The 18,194-nt window shown below is 36.0% G+C and overlaps 1 protein-coding gene across 2 annotated transcripts in view; it reads right to left on the bottom strand.

The window, feature by feature from the left end:
* Nucleotides 1–18,194, bottom strand: part of HNF4G (hepatocyte nuclear factor 4 gamma) — a 61,366-nt gene that overhangs the window by 16,391 nt on the left and 26,781 nt on the right. Inside the window, exons 1-2 of one of the 2 annotated variants that reach the window (XM_009086190.4) lie at nt 5,096–5,213; nt 2,039–2,207 (exon numbers count right to left, since the gene is read on the bottom strand). In XM_009086190.4, the coding sequence (XP_009084438.1) occupies nt 2,039–2,207; nt 5,096–5,213 (287 nt within the window). Of the gene's footprint in view, nt 1–2,038; nt 2,208–5,095; nt 5,214–18,194 lie in introns of those variants that run through there. The other variant, XM_030237879.2, reaches the window with a different exon arrangement.

Below are 18,194 nucleotides of genomic sequence, written 5' to 3'. Positions count from 1 at the left end.
GTATATCAGTAATTGGCTGCATTAAATGGAAGTGGAAGAAAAAAAATGAAGAAAAGCTTCAAATAGAAAAAGGAAAGGACAATCAAAGCAAACCAAATGCTGGTGGCATGGAGGAGCCCCTTAGCTGCAAAACCATTACCCTTGTTTGGCAGTGTTTATTCCTTCTGGGAGATAACAATGAACAAGCTGCATGTTTTATCACTACAGGTGGCAACCTAAACACGAAATGAGAGAAACCAACACAATGAAATAAAGACTTGAGGAAATAGATGGAGCATGACACTGCAAGGCAGCTTACCCAGGCTATTATGCACATCTACAGGTGTGCCTAAGGGAATGCATATGAGCCATTTGCCCCTCTCTCTGTCTATGTCTTCCTTTTTTTCTTTGCATGTTTTTGTTAGATAAACAGACTCTGCAAAAGCAGACCTCTTCCTGAAATCACTTATGTCAGCTCTTCACACGCCACTTTAGGGGTATGTCTATGCTATATCAGTGTATGATGTCTATAAGGGAGAGGCTTCCTTTTAAGACGATTATGCAACCAAATAAGAGTGTAGGATAGAACATTTCCAGCAACAAGCCATTCTTATAATAGTTTTATTGTCACCCCATGCAATAGCACAGGGGGACAGAGACTGGGGGCTAGTCAGTTAACCACATGTTGTCTCTGCTGCTGCTTCCTACTCAAGGGAGGACTCCTCTCAATCTTCACCTGCTCCATTTTCAGGTCCCACCCAACACAGACAGTTCTCCACAAACTTCTCCAGTGTTAGTCCTTCCCATGAGCTTAGTTCTTCATGAACTGCTCCAGCATGGGTGCTTTCCACAATGTGCTTTAGGATTGGGCTGCTATAGCAGTGGGTCCCCTGCAGGGCCAACAGTTCTGCCAGAAAACCTTCTCCATTGTGGGGTCCTCCTACCACAGGGCCACAGGCTTGGCCAGGAGCTTGCTGCTGCACAGTCTTCCCATGAGGTCACATCCTTTTTTCAGGCATTCACCTTCTCCAGCAGAGGGTCCTCCATGGGCTGCATCTGCTCCCCTGTGGATTTCCATGGGTTTCACAAGGACACTTGCCTCATCATGGTGTGTACCATAGGCTCAAGGAGATTCTTTAATCCTGCACTTAGAGCACATCCTGTCCCTCTTTCTCCACTGACCTTGGTGTCTGCAGAGCTGTTCCTCTCTCACGTTGTCACTACTCTTCTCTGGCTATAGCTTTTTTCTACACAATAATTATTTTTTAGTCTTGAATACATTATCTCAAGAGGCACTACCACTATTGCTGATAGGCTCAACTTTGGTCATCTTGGAGATGGCTGGCATTGACTTCACCAGACACAGAGGACGCTTCTGACAGCTTCTCACAAGATTCCACTTTTTTAGCCCCATAGCTACCAAAATCTTGGCATGAAAACCCAATATTCCCCTTCAGTGATTTGTTCAAATGCATTGAGTTTTCTGTATATTCTGCTCATGACTCAAAATGTACAGTTTATAGCCCTGAGCCTACACAGATAATTTCATCAAACATGGTGCAGTAAGATATTTTGGGCACCATTTGTAAATTAACAAATTGCCATTCAGACAGACAGGGGGAAATGTCAAAAGACCTGTGTATCACACGAGATCGGAGTTGTGCAGATGTGTTTGTACAGTCCTTAAAACAAGACTCATAAATCTTAGACTTTCGATTCAGAAACTACCTTCATAAGGAAAGAATTTTAGAAAACAGGTAAGCATTACAGTTTTCATATTGAAGTGAAAATATTATCATTTTTACTTTTTTTTTTTTCAGGAGATGTCTTTTGCAATCATAAATAAAAGAGTGAATCAGCTTCTGAGTGATGTAATGATATCAACAATATCATCAAGCACCTGGAACATAGTTTCTGGAATGTGTAATGTCAAGTAGCATTCCTTAAGAAAATGAAAGCTGAAAATCCCCTGACATAATTGAAAAATTCTGATAAAGTATAAATATAATTTTTGCTTAAATTCATTAATTTAGTGCCTCTAGATGAACTTTTGAAATACCTGCAGGAATAGACGTGGTTTTTCCTTATGCTACGTCTAAAAAATCCCTTGCATCCATCACAGCTGGAAGCTCCATAATGTTTTCCGGTCGCTCGGTCTCCACATATTGCACAGAGACTACTGACCCCGTTGTCAGCAGCATTCATGTTGACAGCTTCGCCTGAACTGTCTGACAAGAGACAAGAACATACATAGTTATGGATAAGACTTCCAAAAACCACCCCATGAGCAGGTTGTACCTAAATACAGGCTTTTTCTGGCCTTTTCTCTTTTAACTGCCACTTAGGATTTATACAGCAGTACCCACCTGATTACATCTGGTTCTCACTGACATAAACACTTTCAAAGTGATAGATATGTTAAGAGAATTTGTGACGTTTATAACAACAAATAATTGTGCTCTAAACTATTTTCAGCTGAAGGGCTAAAAATTAAAGTGTGCCTCTGCATTTATAATTACAAATGTTCCTACATGTGTTCCTATTAACATGAAGAGGAACTTTGGAACAAAGCAGTCTTAATTGGTAAAGATCTCATGTATCAGTTCTCATACAAGCTGGCAACATCCAAGCCTGCAATAGCTGGCAACGCTCTTACAAAGATTTATGACATTTTAAAAAAGAAACAAAAAAAAGAAGGATTTTGTACAACTTAATTTAAAAAAACCCAAAACAACAAAAATACATGCTAAGGGTATTAACATACTGTTAACATGTCTCTTATTTCCTTGAAGATATTTTTTGACAGGAGCACTGGTGCAGTCTTTCCTTGCACAGAATATTAGCTATGTAATTAACAATTAGTCACTGAATATGGTAAACACTACAGAATAAATTCACCTGAAATCAAACCAGCTATATTTATTCTTTGAGTCACAATGTTAACAGACGTGTTTCAAGAAACAACTGCAAAATAGCTTTTTCTGTTTTGCTTCTGGTTTAAATGGAAGGAAAACATATCCTAAGCTGTTTTGTCCAGGAGAGGAAAGAGTGTCATATTAATCAGATATGCAATAATGAATTCTAAAGTCAAGTATATGAGTTCATGAACAGTACACAGGATGAACAGTAAAACTGGTAATATTGATACATAATATTACTCATATTGTATAGATCCAACTGAGATGTAAAGCACAAATACATTATAAAATTTTCATTGTGTCCCACAGAGCTTAAAAGTTCTTCAGATACAGAGAGAAGCAACCTTTCCGTTTTGTTTTGTTTCACTGAGCTGTAATTGATAGTAATTACATTAAAAATTATTAGACAAAAAGAAATCTTACAGGAAAGAATTCAGTTCTGTAAATAATTTAGTTTAAAATTAGGACTGTCATGACTGGAAAATTTTAAACTGTTTTTAAACTAGGTTACAGAACTGCTTTAGAAAAATATAAGACCTTTCTCTTGGAGTTTTGTAGCTTTGCATCATGTACTAGTATACAAGAATAATTGAAAATACAATATTTAAATGTTATGATGAAATATTTTACAGCAATATAAGTTGCGGGCATATATATAAAGGCATACTTATTTTCTTTGCTGTTATTATGAACCAAAATGTCTAGAAAACTGACCTGATGTTGAAAAATTCTTTGATTTCATCAGAAGAGGGCAATCTGCCTGAATGTGGCTTTTTAAACTTCTCTAAATATTCCCAATTAATTTAAACAGTGAGAAAAGGTACACAGGAAGGTTCATAAGGGGCAGCTTTCAGTTCCACTCTAGCACTATAACAATACCATGTTTTTAAAAATGCTATAAGAAAATACTTAGGCTAAACTCAATACAAACTCTAAACATAAAAAGGTTACACCTGATAACTAATAATTATCAAGCTAATCACCTACAGTGATAATTTAACCAGCTCTACCTCCAACACATAATGCAACCAAGCACAACCTCCCTAACCTGCTTTCTCATTTTATTTAACATTAACAGATCCAAAAGGGTGCTATTCAGCAAAAAACATATGACCAATGAAATACCCATATTAGAACAAAAAGCAGAGAAATCATCTAAGGTTATATAATCATTGTTGACAACTACAAATTTAGTTAGCACATAAAATTCTGGTTTTTCTTCCTAAATCGATAACCAAATCTAACCTTCTGTTTACTAAACTTGCTGTAACTTAACATCAGAAATTCAGATAAAAAAAAAGCCCAACAATAAAAAGTTAATTAGGTTCTATATGGCAGGTGCTAAATATTTTTCCTGCAAATCACTGCATAAAAGGTTCTGCCTTTTAAAAATACATACTACTATAGAACTATGAATTATACTTCAAGACACAATAAACCAACATTTTTAGTGATTAAAAGATTTGAAAGGCCATTTTTGAGTAGTTTAACTTGCTTGATACTTTTATTCACAATTCTTTTTTTTTTTTTGTCAGCACTAGATGGCAGAATGAAATGGTGTGCTTTCTATTTCAAGCATAACTTATTCAGAAAAATTCTCAAAAAGTGCATATAAAAAAATCTGCCTAAAGTATTACATTAGCCAAATGCAAATACTTTTTCTCAGCTAAACATTATCCTCTAGAAAGCCTATGGGATTCTTTTTAAATCACTCTTGTGCATATATACACTTAGCTAGGAAGGCTAGACTAATACTTAAATTAAAAAAATATTAATATAACAATTAGAAACTAGGCATCAAGATACAGTAGCTAAATTTTTTCACAAACCTCTAGATAATTTTTTCCTTTCCTTCTGAAAGTTATATACAAAATATACTTCCATGTCCAAACTGTCAATACTAGTTATTCATTTGTCTTACAGTAAATAAAACAACTGCTGAATAGACCATTTTTTCCCTTTGATTAACTGACTGGTGACAGTACAGCTACTTTATTATATATAACTTCTCTTTTATTTTCCTTAAAGAATTATAATGTTACTAACTCAGAGTCAGCGATGAAGTGTAAGAGAGCAGATTTGTAGTTCAAAAACAACCCCCAAATGCTCCATTAAAAAAACATTTAACTAACACCTTATAGCATTACTTCGCTTTTTCTGTTAACTGGCTTGAATTTGCCTCAAAGGGCAGAACTCACCATTGCCATTATACAGAATCTGCATAGTTTCGAACTCCAGTGCTGTATACGTTGGATCTAAAACTTCACTGTAGTTTGCCATTTCCATGTCCAGTATTGGTTCCGAGAGCCGCATCATTGAATGCAAAAGCAGTGAAAAAGCTGTTCAAATGTACAACCTTCCCATTCTGTTTCACAGTGATTGATTATCCAAAGTTAACTATAACTGTGTCACTTGAGTGTGGCAATGGGAGGAGCTGGAAAACTGCTTCTGCATGCTGTATTTTACCTGGGTATTTTTTTTTTCTTTTATGATACAGTGCAACCTTTCTGATAATCTTGGAATGCTTTTTTGAAATAATCTTATCAGGAATTGTACTGGTTCCAGTTCTTGCATGAACCCAAGGACATGCAGGAAGCTTCCCATCTCTCATGCCTTGCTGCACATTTTGCTGTCAATGTGTTCTTAGAAACTAAGTTCATTTGTCATTTTGCTCTCTCACTTCAGAACAATAAGGAAATGTGATATGATTATGGACTATCTCAAACTATACCCAAATCACATTCCTACGTATTTTAAAAGACAGCTGTAAAATCTCCCATTTTACAGCTGGTAATGTTCTTTCCCACCAGCAATGACTTAGCTCTGTAGGCATCCTTAAGCAAGGCTTCAAGTCACACAAGTCTGCAGCAAGGCCCATTCATAAATCCCCTCCATCACACACTGTGCTGCTGCAATGGCTAAAGGCACCCTGTACCCTGCAGCCTCTTAGACAGTGGCTTCCTGCTCTAGCCCTTCTTCATACAAAATGTGATGGCTGCATGGCAGCTCCAAGTGCCAAGAAATATTAATTACCTTCTCTGTAATGAAGAATCTCTGGGTAGGTCCACAGCTCATCATATGGTAGACATGGTGAGTACCAACCCAGTTAAAAACCCTCCTGTAAAGCTGCTTGAATCTGTGCCAAATATGTAGCTGAACAGCAGAATTTCACTTGCTAATCTGGTGCTTTTAAATGTTGGACAGCAGAATTCCAAATTTTATTATTCTCAATACATTCTTTACAGAAAACTACCCTTTTGTACTACTAAAAATAGTTACATAAAGATTATATATGAAGGAAAGCTACCCAGTTTATGCCTTATTAAGAAGAGCTAGTAACTGTATATACAACATTGAAATGCATATTTGAATGGAAAAGTGTCTGCAGTTCCTACTCAATAAAAGTAGCTGTAAAAGGGCACCATAAATTAACTTCCTGATTAAATAACTAAATAAATATTTTTAAAAGCTATTTATAACAGACAAGCTACCAATGAAGGAGGAAAAAATTACACTAAAAGACCTACAAAAAAGCCTTTCAAAATTAATCCTTCTAATATCCAGTCCCCCGGGTTACCTGAGAGTCACAAATCATCCTGTCCATGTTTGTGGACATGTAGATGCAGTCTCAGGCCAGTTCTCCTCCTGACTCCAGCAGAGTCCAGTAACATAATTATGTCAAGATTCTTGAATAATTCACGGACCTATCCCTAAACCAAAGTGTATTTACAGTTGTGTTACTGCTTGCACAAATTCTTCTCAGATTTTGGAGGGTCTCCACAGGGGCTGTCCTTTTCAACCTACTGCTGTTCATTTTACTCTAAACCATTCATCCATAGTTATATTTAATGAGATATCAAAAAAACTGCAAAAGTTCCTTCTGAAAAAGAGCAGCTGGTAATGACTACAGATACTTCCTATACAGAGCAGAAGATAAATAATACAAAATATGGCAATTTTTAAAGATATTTAGGAATATGACTGAAATTTTAGAATAATTACTGCCTAGAGTCATGGAAACAATTACTCAGAAAGTGTCATTTCACAGTAGTGGAAGAAGTGTACAAGGTTTCACAGTTTTTAAACACAGCTAATATTTCTTTCTTTTACTTAAAGAAGTATACTAAATTAAGATTGGTGAAAAGCTATTTGTTGAAAGCCAATATTGTTTAGGAAATCACTGTAATTTCATCATGAGATGGAATAATTTTATATTACCTGATGGCTCAGTTTGGAAAGTTTCTTCTGTAGCAGAAATTGTTGTATTTGCTACAACCATTTGTTATATTTGTATAGTATTTGCTATAAAACTAATTACTAGTTACACAGAAAATGATTCATTGCTTAATATGCCACTTAGCATAATATAAAAAGGCTTACACGTTAACTAGAATTATCTATTGTTCTTCAGTGTGCACTTTTTGATAATATGTTCTATAAAGATTATCTGGCTTTTAAATACCAAAATTGTATGCTTACCAACACATCCATTGCATATTTTTTATTTCAGAATTCCAGCCCCAACAACATTCTGGCATATAAGTAAATTTAAAACAAGGGAATGAATGGAAGATGGAAGATATAATGTATGACATGATCAAATCCTGCTATTCCCTCTGCTATTAGCAGAACTTCCTCAATGCTGCCAAAACAGGTCCCTTAGTGACTGCTAAAGAGAGGGAATAAATTGGCCCTTCATACTTCTGTCATATAAAAACTCATTTCAATTGATTTTTTAATATGGAAAAATGTATGCTATAGGAAAGACATTCTTCATATTATTTTTTCATGTTTTGCTAAGGAAACTTCTTACAGTCAAATCTTGCACTCATAAAAATGTGCTTTCTGGGGGATTTTTGGCATCATGAAGTACATCATGAACAATTAATGTACACTAAATCACTATGGTAAAATATTAATATGTTTTCTTTCAGCCTTAGGTGGATTAGAATACAGTCTTGGAATTAGAGCAGTTGACGAAAGAAGCTAATGATGAACAGCTTTTGCTCTTATGTCAGTTCAAGCTTTATACCGTTCACTAGTATTCAGACTCCCTCACAGCAGATTTCTTTTCATATAGGACACCTGCACTGTTTTTCAAATTCTGAACAACACTGCAGCTTGTAGTATAAAATAGTCTAAGTCATCCACTACTGACTGCCAAGAAATATCAGCCTAAGGTAAGCAAAAGTTTTAATACTGTGTAATTAGTCAAACTGCTAAGCACTTCTTTGAGATAAGTGATACTGTAAATTTGAGTAAGAAATAACTTCTCAAAGTAAATTTTGTAGTAATTGTGAAGAGAAAGCTACACAATAATGGTTTTGTTCATGTGATTTTCTTGATTTTTTTCTTTAAATCTGATGACCTCAGGATCACATTTAGATAGCATTCCTATCTTATCTTTAAGACTATTAACTCTGTTAATTGTTCAGCTCTCCATATTAAGTGCAATCACTCTTTCTGACTGTGGTATAAAATACAGCACAACCTAATAAAATCAAGGTTATTTCCATAAAAGTCTTCCTGAAAATATAAACAAACTACTATCACCACTGAAACAGTTTTGATTTTCTCTTTTAAAAAGTAGCAGTATGTCTTTTTAAATTTCCAGCATAGTGAGAAATGTAGGTTGCCAGAAAAACGTGTTAATTCTAAGTTTTTTTTTATTTCTTATTTCCCACGTATTCTGGATAACAACACACCTTTACTCCATTTCCTGCTTTGCAAGTACAGTGAGTTGTAGTGGACATACTTGGAAGGCATCCTGTTTTTTTTAATTATCTGTCATATTTATCCAGAATGCTGGCAAAGCACACATTTTGATCTGTTTTTCTCTTTATGACTGGCACACATAGGACAGGGTATACGTGGAGGCCAAACTAAAACACCCCAAAGAAACCATGTGAGCTGAGCCAGAATGCCCCCTTACTACAGTAAACTCAAGGACCTCCAAGCCAGAGAGTTTATTTGCCAGAAACTTTCTACCCAGGAAGCAGTGTGAAATTTTCCACACACCCATGGGCAATCTCATCTTTGCCTTACAAAGGTACACACCCATGTAATAGCACAGACTGAGCTTCCCTCACCTGGAACACACCCTCAGTGCCAGGGAGAACACTGCTAGTCGCCATCACATCAGCTCTGCTGACACCCACCCCCAAGTTCTTCATAAATGATCCATGAGTAATGACTGGGAAATGTTTGCTTGTGTTCTAAAACATAAAATTATGACATGTTCAACACGGAAAGCTTTGTAACACTGTGGCATTGCTTTATTTGATAAAGACTGCTGGCTTTCATTTTTTTTAATAAATAAAAATATTAGAGTTTAGATTAGATCTAAAAATCAGTGATAAAATATAAATGCATATTATAGTGTAAATGTGTATTACCAAGCTTCTTCAAAAAGAAATAGCCTTTTTGCTTAACACTTAGGTACCATGATGGAAATATGTCTACAGTCCTCTACAACTCAAAGAGAGTACAGCAAGGCTTGTAACGTCCTGCCCCCCTCTCTCTCCACCGCCCCCCCAAAAATTTCAGAGCCAAACAAGGACAATGGTGCCTTTCAGCTGGTTAATGTGAAAGGACTTTTCAGAACAATCTGTGAATCATGAGAATAACTATATAGCATGAAGGCTTCCACTAAGGTGACCAAAGACATCATCTCAAATCCTGCTCAAACCCAGCACCAACTATCATCTTCAACAAGTAAATTTATTGCACTTAGACTTTTAACTTTGTCCTAAAAAAACTGGTTAAACAAAATACTAGAAAATCACAGTCAGTACCAGAACTGAAAAACAGGTTTTCATGGCATACTTATTAGGCAAGGTGGCAAGATTAGCTGCAACAAATCATGCCAGGTGAAACTTAAATACAGATCTTTGTGGGAAATCCAGGCTAAGCCTCTTTTCATTACTCACATTTTTAGACACTTAGACCACCCCAGGCATTCTATAGAAAGGAGATTCTTACACATATTGAATTTGCCTCTTTTTTCAGTTAAATTGGTCATTCATTATGTTGAAATCCACTCTAACATACAGCATATATAGCTTCTTTTATAAGTTATGTTAAGGGTTGTGGTTTGGTTTGTTTTTTTTTTTTTTCCATTTTGGCTTAACACAGACAATTATTGTGAGGTCTGATTGTCATCACATTTATGTTTTTGGTTTAAAACATTATTTGTCTTTCAGAACAACAAGCTACAACTTCAAGGGTCATGAAGGTGAATAAATACAAAAAACAAAGAACATGCCTCCCACTTGACTCGTCAAATACTATGGACCTACCCTACTGCACTCTTTAGAGCTTGAAATAATCCCAAAATAGTTATTGAGATGTCAATGAGTAATCTACATTAGAGTTTCAAAACTGAGTAAGAGATCTATTACTCCAAATTATTTGATGAGTAATTTACAATTTTATTCTTGCATCCACTTTGGTATTTGCCCTGTCAGTAGCTGAGAGGAAATATCAAAGGAATATGAAAGCTCTAAAATATTTTGAGCCTGAAGAATAGTTGCTACAGGATAATTTTAAGGATAATTTGTACTTTCTGAGGACAGAGCTCTCTTTCAGATTCCCTCTCTCTATTCCAAATACAATTTTCTCCATCTTATTCTAAAAGGATAAATTATTTATTTATTCACTTTATATACCACAGTGTCAGTGACGGCATATGATGCTAGGATAGCAACAGCAATATAATGGTGTCATATGCAAAAAGATGTTACATCCACTTTTAAGTTGAAGGTAGACAAAGCTATCTGATTTATCTGATTTTATTTATCTCTTCCACATAGATACATACATCAGAGTGACCTTGGTAGCATCTCACAAAGTAGAAGACACGTTGCAGTTTACAAATCCTTAGTTCTCTCTCTTCAACAGAAAGGTGTTTTGAGGATGATTCTCACATTACATTCACTCACAATCCCCACAGAACAAAATTATTATGACAGTATCTTCTTCATTTTGCAGATGTCCCATGCTACTGTTTGTCAAAAGTTTAGTGAAACCCATAGCGTATCTGTGACAGCCTTTCAGCAAATAGTATCACCAGTAGGTAATAGTTGAGGAAAAGCCATCTCATGATGGTCAAGAGGTCAAACATGGACTATTGCATTATGGGGCATTACTTAATGTCAACAGCTAGCTGCACAGCCGCACTGAGTGAGAGTATTGGGTTAGGGTGATGGAAGAGTGAAGGCCATGATGGTGCCAGTTGAAGCAGCATATTTTTATGGGAAGATTTAGAAGGGTGATTTATGGTGAAGTGGAAGCTTGAAGACACTCATCCATAAAGGAGGCAGAGGCATGCCTGCATTGCTCTCGACAGCTTTCTGAAGACAGGAAGTGGAAGAGGATGGAGATGTTGACCTCTTCCCTGATATTCAGAGATAGGCTGAATGAGAATTTTCAAAGTTGTGTCAGGAGAGGTTAGAGTGGACATTGGGAAGAATTTTTTTACCAGAGGGTGGGCAAACATGGAAGATTTCCTAGAGAGGTGATCAGTGCCCCAAGCCTACCAGTGTCTAAGAGAAAATGATCATCAAGATTTTAATTTGATCAGCAATGGTTTGGTCAGGCAGTTGGATTAGATAGCTGTTGCAACTCCCTCTCAACTGAAGCATTCTATTCCATTCCAATCTCATCTAGTCTAGTAAATCCTAATATTTTCTATTCAGTCAGAACACAGTATGCCAGATACAAGGGACAGGCAGTAGAGACTGAGGACACAGAATATGTTCCTTTATCTAGCCATTCCAGGAAGATGTCCACAGTAGACTGAAAGCCATGTAGATATCAAATGTTATGCAGATTTAAAATCTTGTTTTATTTACACATATGTTTATATATAAGTATGTACACAGAGGAATTTATTGTCTGTGTTTTTGTGACAGCTGGATTTGCCTCTTGAATTATCATTGAGTATACAAAAATTAATCTGACAGGGGGAAGCTCTCCCTTTTACATGCAGTTTCTTAGCAATTCTTCACAGTGTATCGTCCATGTCTAGATTCTCTCCATGAACTAAGAGCAAATTTGTATTTTGCCAGTTCAATCCATTTCTGTGCTTGCTTTGTGTCCAGACTAACAGTTGATTTGCTAACCCTATCTGAGGTTAGCAGGCACTATTATAAAATTGTGCATATTTATGGGAAGAAAGGATAAAAACCAGGATGCTTTTGCTTTTTACATTGCAACAGATTAGGTTTAGTGTTAAGTATAAGAATTACTACTAGGTAGACTTTAGAATGTAATATTTCTATTTTAACTTAAGATTCCTTAGTTCATTTTATTCTTGAAAACTCACTGTAGCCATGAAGTGTTAACCATTTAGAGGTCTTAAAGGATTTTTGTAACATAGAATTTTGTGGTGAGATCTGCTGCAGTACAGTTAAATGACTGGATATGCTTGTTAATTATTTGCTTAAATCAGGTAACTTATTATTTTCTGCTACACACAGAAAAATAATCAGAGAGTTGTCCTGGAGAGCAGAGTGAAATGAGAAGAAAAGAGGAAAGAGTTCAGGCACAAGATAAAACCAAAACATCATGTTACTGATAAGCAAGGCTAAGCACTCCTGTTCAGTCATCCCCAGGTGATTAGTAATTTCTTAATAAGCCTTCTTGGCAGGTTGTATGCAAACTTGCTCATAAACAATATTTTATATAGCTAGTTAGATAAAATTACTTACAATTTACTCACAGTTATCTTAGAAATACCATATAATGAGTTTTTTTTCCACAGATAAACACCCTTGCCTTTGTCATACACAATAAAAGAGTTCAAAAAGAGGTTAACCAGTATTAAAGCAAGATTTGCTTGGTATTCTCTTTTTTTAGCTTGCCTGGAATTTTTATTTTCTTTGTGATCAATTAATCATTGCAAGTTTTCTAATTTCTATGTTCTATCCTCTGCTGAATGAGTTATGTATTCAACATAACATTTCAAAATAAACTCAGTACACTTCTGCCCATGCTAGTAACTATATAACTCTTGGTCCTATGTAAAGGGCTAATTAAATAACTGAATAGTCAAACAAGTGCCATTATTTTCAGTTACTCTGTCTAAAATTAAAATTTTTAACTAGAACCTAAGCTGACTCATCACATTCCTGCAGAAAGAACATTGTGTCAACAGTCTGAGTTTAACTCTTCCAAGACACTAGAATGCTTATGCTTAGCTTAACAAGTTCTCTAATTGATACTGTTACAAAAATGAGTTCATAAGAAGTTCAGAGTATAGTAAAGACTATCAGTTTAGAGTTAAAATATGACAAACAAACAAAAACTTCAAATACTTCCTGAACAAAAGAGCAGTAAGAAAGCAGAAAGGCATGTTCTCTGTTTCGACCATATTTTGGATCATCTCTTTAAAGTGTCAAAACAACTCCATTTTATTCATCAAATAAATAAGTTTTTAGAACAACTCACAGCCTAGGAAGGCATGTGTATACAATACCCTGATTTTTATAAAACCATAGAATGATTAAGGTTGAAAAAGACCTTAAAGATCATCTAGTTCTAGCTCCTCTGCCAGGGGTGGGGACACCTTCCACTAGACCAGGCTGGTCAAAGCTCCCTCTAGCCTGACCTTGAACTCTTCCAGGGATGGGGCATTCACAGCTTCTCTGGACAACCTCTTTCAGTGTCTCACCATTGTCACATAATTTCTTCCTAATATCCAATTTAAACCCACTGTCTTTTGGTTTCTATCCTTTCCTCCTTGTCCTATCACTGCATGCCCTTACAAAAAATCTCTCTCAGCCTTGTTGTAGGCCACCTTCAGTTACTGAAAGCCTTCTAGAAGGTTTTCCTGAAGTCTTCCCCCCTAAAATTATTACATTCTATTTCTTAAGAGAACAAAGTAATTCTTGCTTTCACCAGACATGAACTGACAGCAGTATCTCCTCGAAAATTCAAATAACAGAGTTGTCTTAAGAGTCAGGGAGGTCAAGGACACCTGATATTTTTATTGGCAGAGGCATTGATACCCTAAGCACAGAAAATTCACATCCCAGTGAGCACAAAGCAGAATCCTCTGGAGAAGGAGCTCAAGTCTTTTCTTTGCTGTACACATACAGACCCTCTTCCATTGGCCAGTGGTTATCTCTTTAATTTTAACAGATTAGGTGTGTCCCCAGGTAGGAACAAAATATTAAATACTGTGACTTCACAGAAGGACAGATATATCTGCTCCCAATAGATTTTAAACAGTGATTTTAACAAGTTCAAAATCAGTAGAAGTCTGTTTTAAAAGCTGATTATATATATTAGAAAATAAGTTGGGCTGCATATCTTCTAACTAATGAAGCCAGAATACTGATTGAGCTGAGCAAAAATAAATTCACTGGCATGGAAGATATGAGAGAAGTCTAGCAAGGTTTTAATTGGTACCTATCTTGAGAGGAGGTAAGAGGAAACTTTGAGAAATGGTCATAAGTGCAGTTATGCATGAAAACACCATGCAAGTCATCAAGATAAAATATGAAAAATTATGTGTAGCTTCAATAATGTGGGTTACATGATCAAGTTTACCTCCAATAGTAAAGGTAACAGTAGGGTCTGTGTGGATTCTCTGGATCTGAACAACATTCATATGGCTGTATACCTAGTTTTTAATGTATTCATGTAGGAAGGCTCCACCATTTTACCTGAGAACTATGCAATCAGTAACATTATTTCCCCATCTGTGAGAGAGGAACAAATTATAATCCCATTTTAATAAACAGAGAAAAGAGGCAAAGGACAACAGAAGATAGTGTTTATGACACTTGAGCTCACACGTCTACAATAGAGTTGCCTGCACACAAACCAAACATTCAATTCTCTTTGTATATAATGATCAGAAACAGGCACATTTAAACAGATTCCAAACTTATCTTTAACAGAAGGTTTAACTGGATCACCTCCATTTCTTCCCACTCGTTGTCTAATTAAAGTGCTCAAACAACTGCAGCACCTAGAGTTAGGTGAGGTGAATCTACACAAATGACTCCCCAAAATCTGAGAAGAGAGCTGAAGGTGGAGAGCCTGGATGGAGACCCACCTCCTACACTTTTCACTGGAGCACGTTCTCAAAAATGGTAATATATTGTATAGCAGAACTGCTAAAGCTTATGAATACCAGGAAAAACATCCTTTATATCTTTAAAACATTTTAAAATATTTTTAGTGTTTTAGTTCAATAATTAATATTTTCATGATCTTGAATACATTTCAGAGGGCGTGAGCTTCAAGAAAAGAGTCAGCCAACTTCACAAGAAAATGGAAATGTGTGAAACCATAAAATGATGCATTATACCGATTGAGGATTAACAGAATTAGATTTAAAAATCAATCTAAAAGTAAGCTAAATGAAGAATATTCCTCAGAAGCAACAACAACAACTATAAAAAAAAAAAAAAAAAAAAAAAAAAAAAAAAAAAAAAAGTTACCATCTCTAAAAGGGAGACAGTTGTCCTGGATGGTCTTGCCTGCATCCCTGGTTTGTGAATGAGCAGCTAAAATCTCCATGACCAAAGGACAGAACTATAATTTTCTTTAGAAGGTGCACAAAGCACACAGGTTCCTTTCCAGGCTGATACCTCCTCTGGCCTGACAACCAGAAATACAAGGTATGCAGAAGATACGGGTCACTTCCCCACCTTGCTGGGACACTGCTCAGATGCACCTCCTGGGCCAGGACCGTGACGCACATACATTGTCACAGGAACAGCTTGAATTTAAGCTGCCTTCTCAAAGCTGCACTCTATTTTGATAAGAATGAGAAATCACAACAGATTTGTTAAATTTATCTCTAAAGACACATACAAGTTGCTGCACTCCAAAGTTTTGAAGTTTTCTTTAAAACAATCCAATAAAGATACACATCTTTTTGTCTGATTAAGAAGAAAAAGCAGCTGTGAGCTGTACTTGCAACTGATTAAATGCCCTGACAACACCTAAAATTTATTAATCTTCTAGAGAACATTGTTTTAACTAGACACGTGAGAAAATATCTAAGGTGACTGTCCACTTTTGCTAAGTGAGTTCTGTTAATGAATTAGCATTTATAATACATTACTGTTTAAATAATCTTGATTTACAAGAATGGCAGAAGTAACTTCCTGTGAAAATGTAGTCGTTCAACTTCAAATAAGGAGCAGTAGAAAAGACTCCTAATCAAAAAGAACTATTTGTTTAGGAATCTGGGAAGCTGAATCAGTAGCAGTTGCACACAAGGAAACAAAGATGATTTCACTTAGGTGATGGATATGTCACTACTGGGTGTATCCCATTTATGTTAAAGTAGATTACACATACCAAAAAAAAGCTATTTGAAAACTTGCAGAATCTCTAGGTGAGTGGAAAAATATCACTAACATAATTTTCTTTTCAAGGTGATGTAAGGTGTACAGTCAGAGTCTAGCTGTTGCAGTGTCTGACTGCTAAATCTATGAACAACATAACAGCCAAACCAAAAAGAATAGCAGTGTTGGCTGTTGGAGGTGGAAGTCCTGCTTGGTCTAATAAAGATGACTCTCCTTGCTAAAACTTGGGCTTGCCTGGGCTCTGTTACACTTACTTTTCTTTTTACACATAAATCTTAGGGATAGGAAACACCAGAATATTTTCCAGTTGAAGACTGACTTGTCTCATTTGATCTACATAGTGTTCCTGGGGGGGAAAAAGAAACAAAACTACAGTACAGTCGTCTACTGTAATCTTGACAGGAACAGTTAAAAATATCTGAAAACCAACCATTCCTAAGAAGTGTGGCAGAAGTAGTCACTTTAGGAACCCAAAGTGTTCAGAATCATTGAATACTTAAAATACTAAATACTAAAAAAATGAAGAGACAATCTGTTCTGTAAACATTTGGATTTTACATAAGTGAAGTCATACTTTTCATAATTTAGGAGAGAAAAACAAATAATCAAAGGTGAAACAGGATACTAGGCTCTTTGCTAATTTCCAAGATGGAAGTGAATTAAAATGACAGAAGTAATATTGTAGGAGATTGCTGTATTATATTGTTTGAAGTGAATGAAGAAAAAGAAAATGAAAAAGAGAAAGAAAAGGAAAAATAGAAATAAAAAATAAAATTTAAAAGAAAATATTACTTCAAGAGTTATTTTATGAAAGGGATATAAATATAAAACCCAGTCAAGTGAGAAGAGAAACAGGAGAGAACTAAATGACTGGGTATTTGTATAAAATCCATTAGCAAGTTTTATGAGTCCAAAAGGAGGACCTGTATCAAACACTACTATGAATCTTGAATACATTCTTAGTCCTTTACTTCAAGGTTCTCAGGAGATCATCAGGTTCAACTTTCTTCTTAATGCAGGTCACACCAGGTTGCTAAGGGCTTAAAATACTCATACTGAAAAATACTTTGAAGAATGGAAACTTCCTAACCTTTCTGGGCACTCTGCTTTCCTACTGGACTTGGTGTCCCCTGGTTCCCACAATGGGAATTTTTCTCCTTACATTCAGTGTGAAACACTTTGATTTCAACTTATATCCATAGACTTCTGGTCCTCTTAGCCATAACAGCCCTCTTACCTGCACAACCGTGGAAGTCCATCTTTTCACAAACAGCCTTGAGGTACTAGAGGCTGCCATGAGGGTGTTTCCCACAAAGACATCTCTAGGCTGAAACAATTCTGGTCCATTTGTTTCTCCTCAGCTGGTCAGGTGTGTCAGCCCCCTTACCATCTTGGTGGTCCTCCACAGAACTTTCTTCAGTTAATTCATTTATTTCCTCACAGAAAGAAGGGGGTGAGTGGGAATGATGTAACTTATTAGATGTCATATGACATCTAAAAGTAAATAGAAATAATCATTTCCCTGAGCCCTGCTAAAACAGACCAGGATGCTGTTGGCCCTCTTCTCCTGGGGTTCAGTGCTGGATCATGCTCTGCTTACTGTCTACCATGACTCTTTGGTTCTTCACAGCACATTTTTTTCCTAGCTAGTCCTCTAACTGTCTCCCCAGTAAAGGACTGTTCTCCAGTTGTTTCTCAGAATCACAATTCTCAATGAAATTTTTATTCCCTAAGAATCACAAGGGCTTTCTATCCTGCCCAGGCTAAATTACTAGCATTAATAGCACTCCCTATTTTTCAGGTGTATACATAAATAAAATTACTATGATGGACTTGGTTTGAAAAAGTTGACTTATCTGTCTCAAAGAGCTCTAATTAAGACACTGTCATATCTGTTAATTTAGCCAGAATCAGAAGCCAGCCAATCACTTCTGGACTCATTTCCTACAGCCAGAAGAACTCATCTACA

This window comes from Serinus canaria, chromosome 2 (genome assembly GCF_022539315.1).
Source record: "Serinus canaria isolate serCan28SL12 chromosome 2, serCan2020, whole genome shotgun sequence".
Classification (NCBI taxonomy): domain Eukaryota; kingdom Metazoa; phylum Chordata; class Aves; order Passeriformes; family Fringillidae; genus Serinus; species Serinus canaria.
This window is presented reverse-complemented; position numbering and strand designations above follow the sequence as displayed.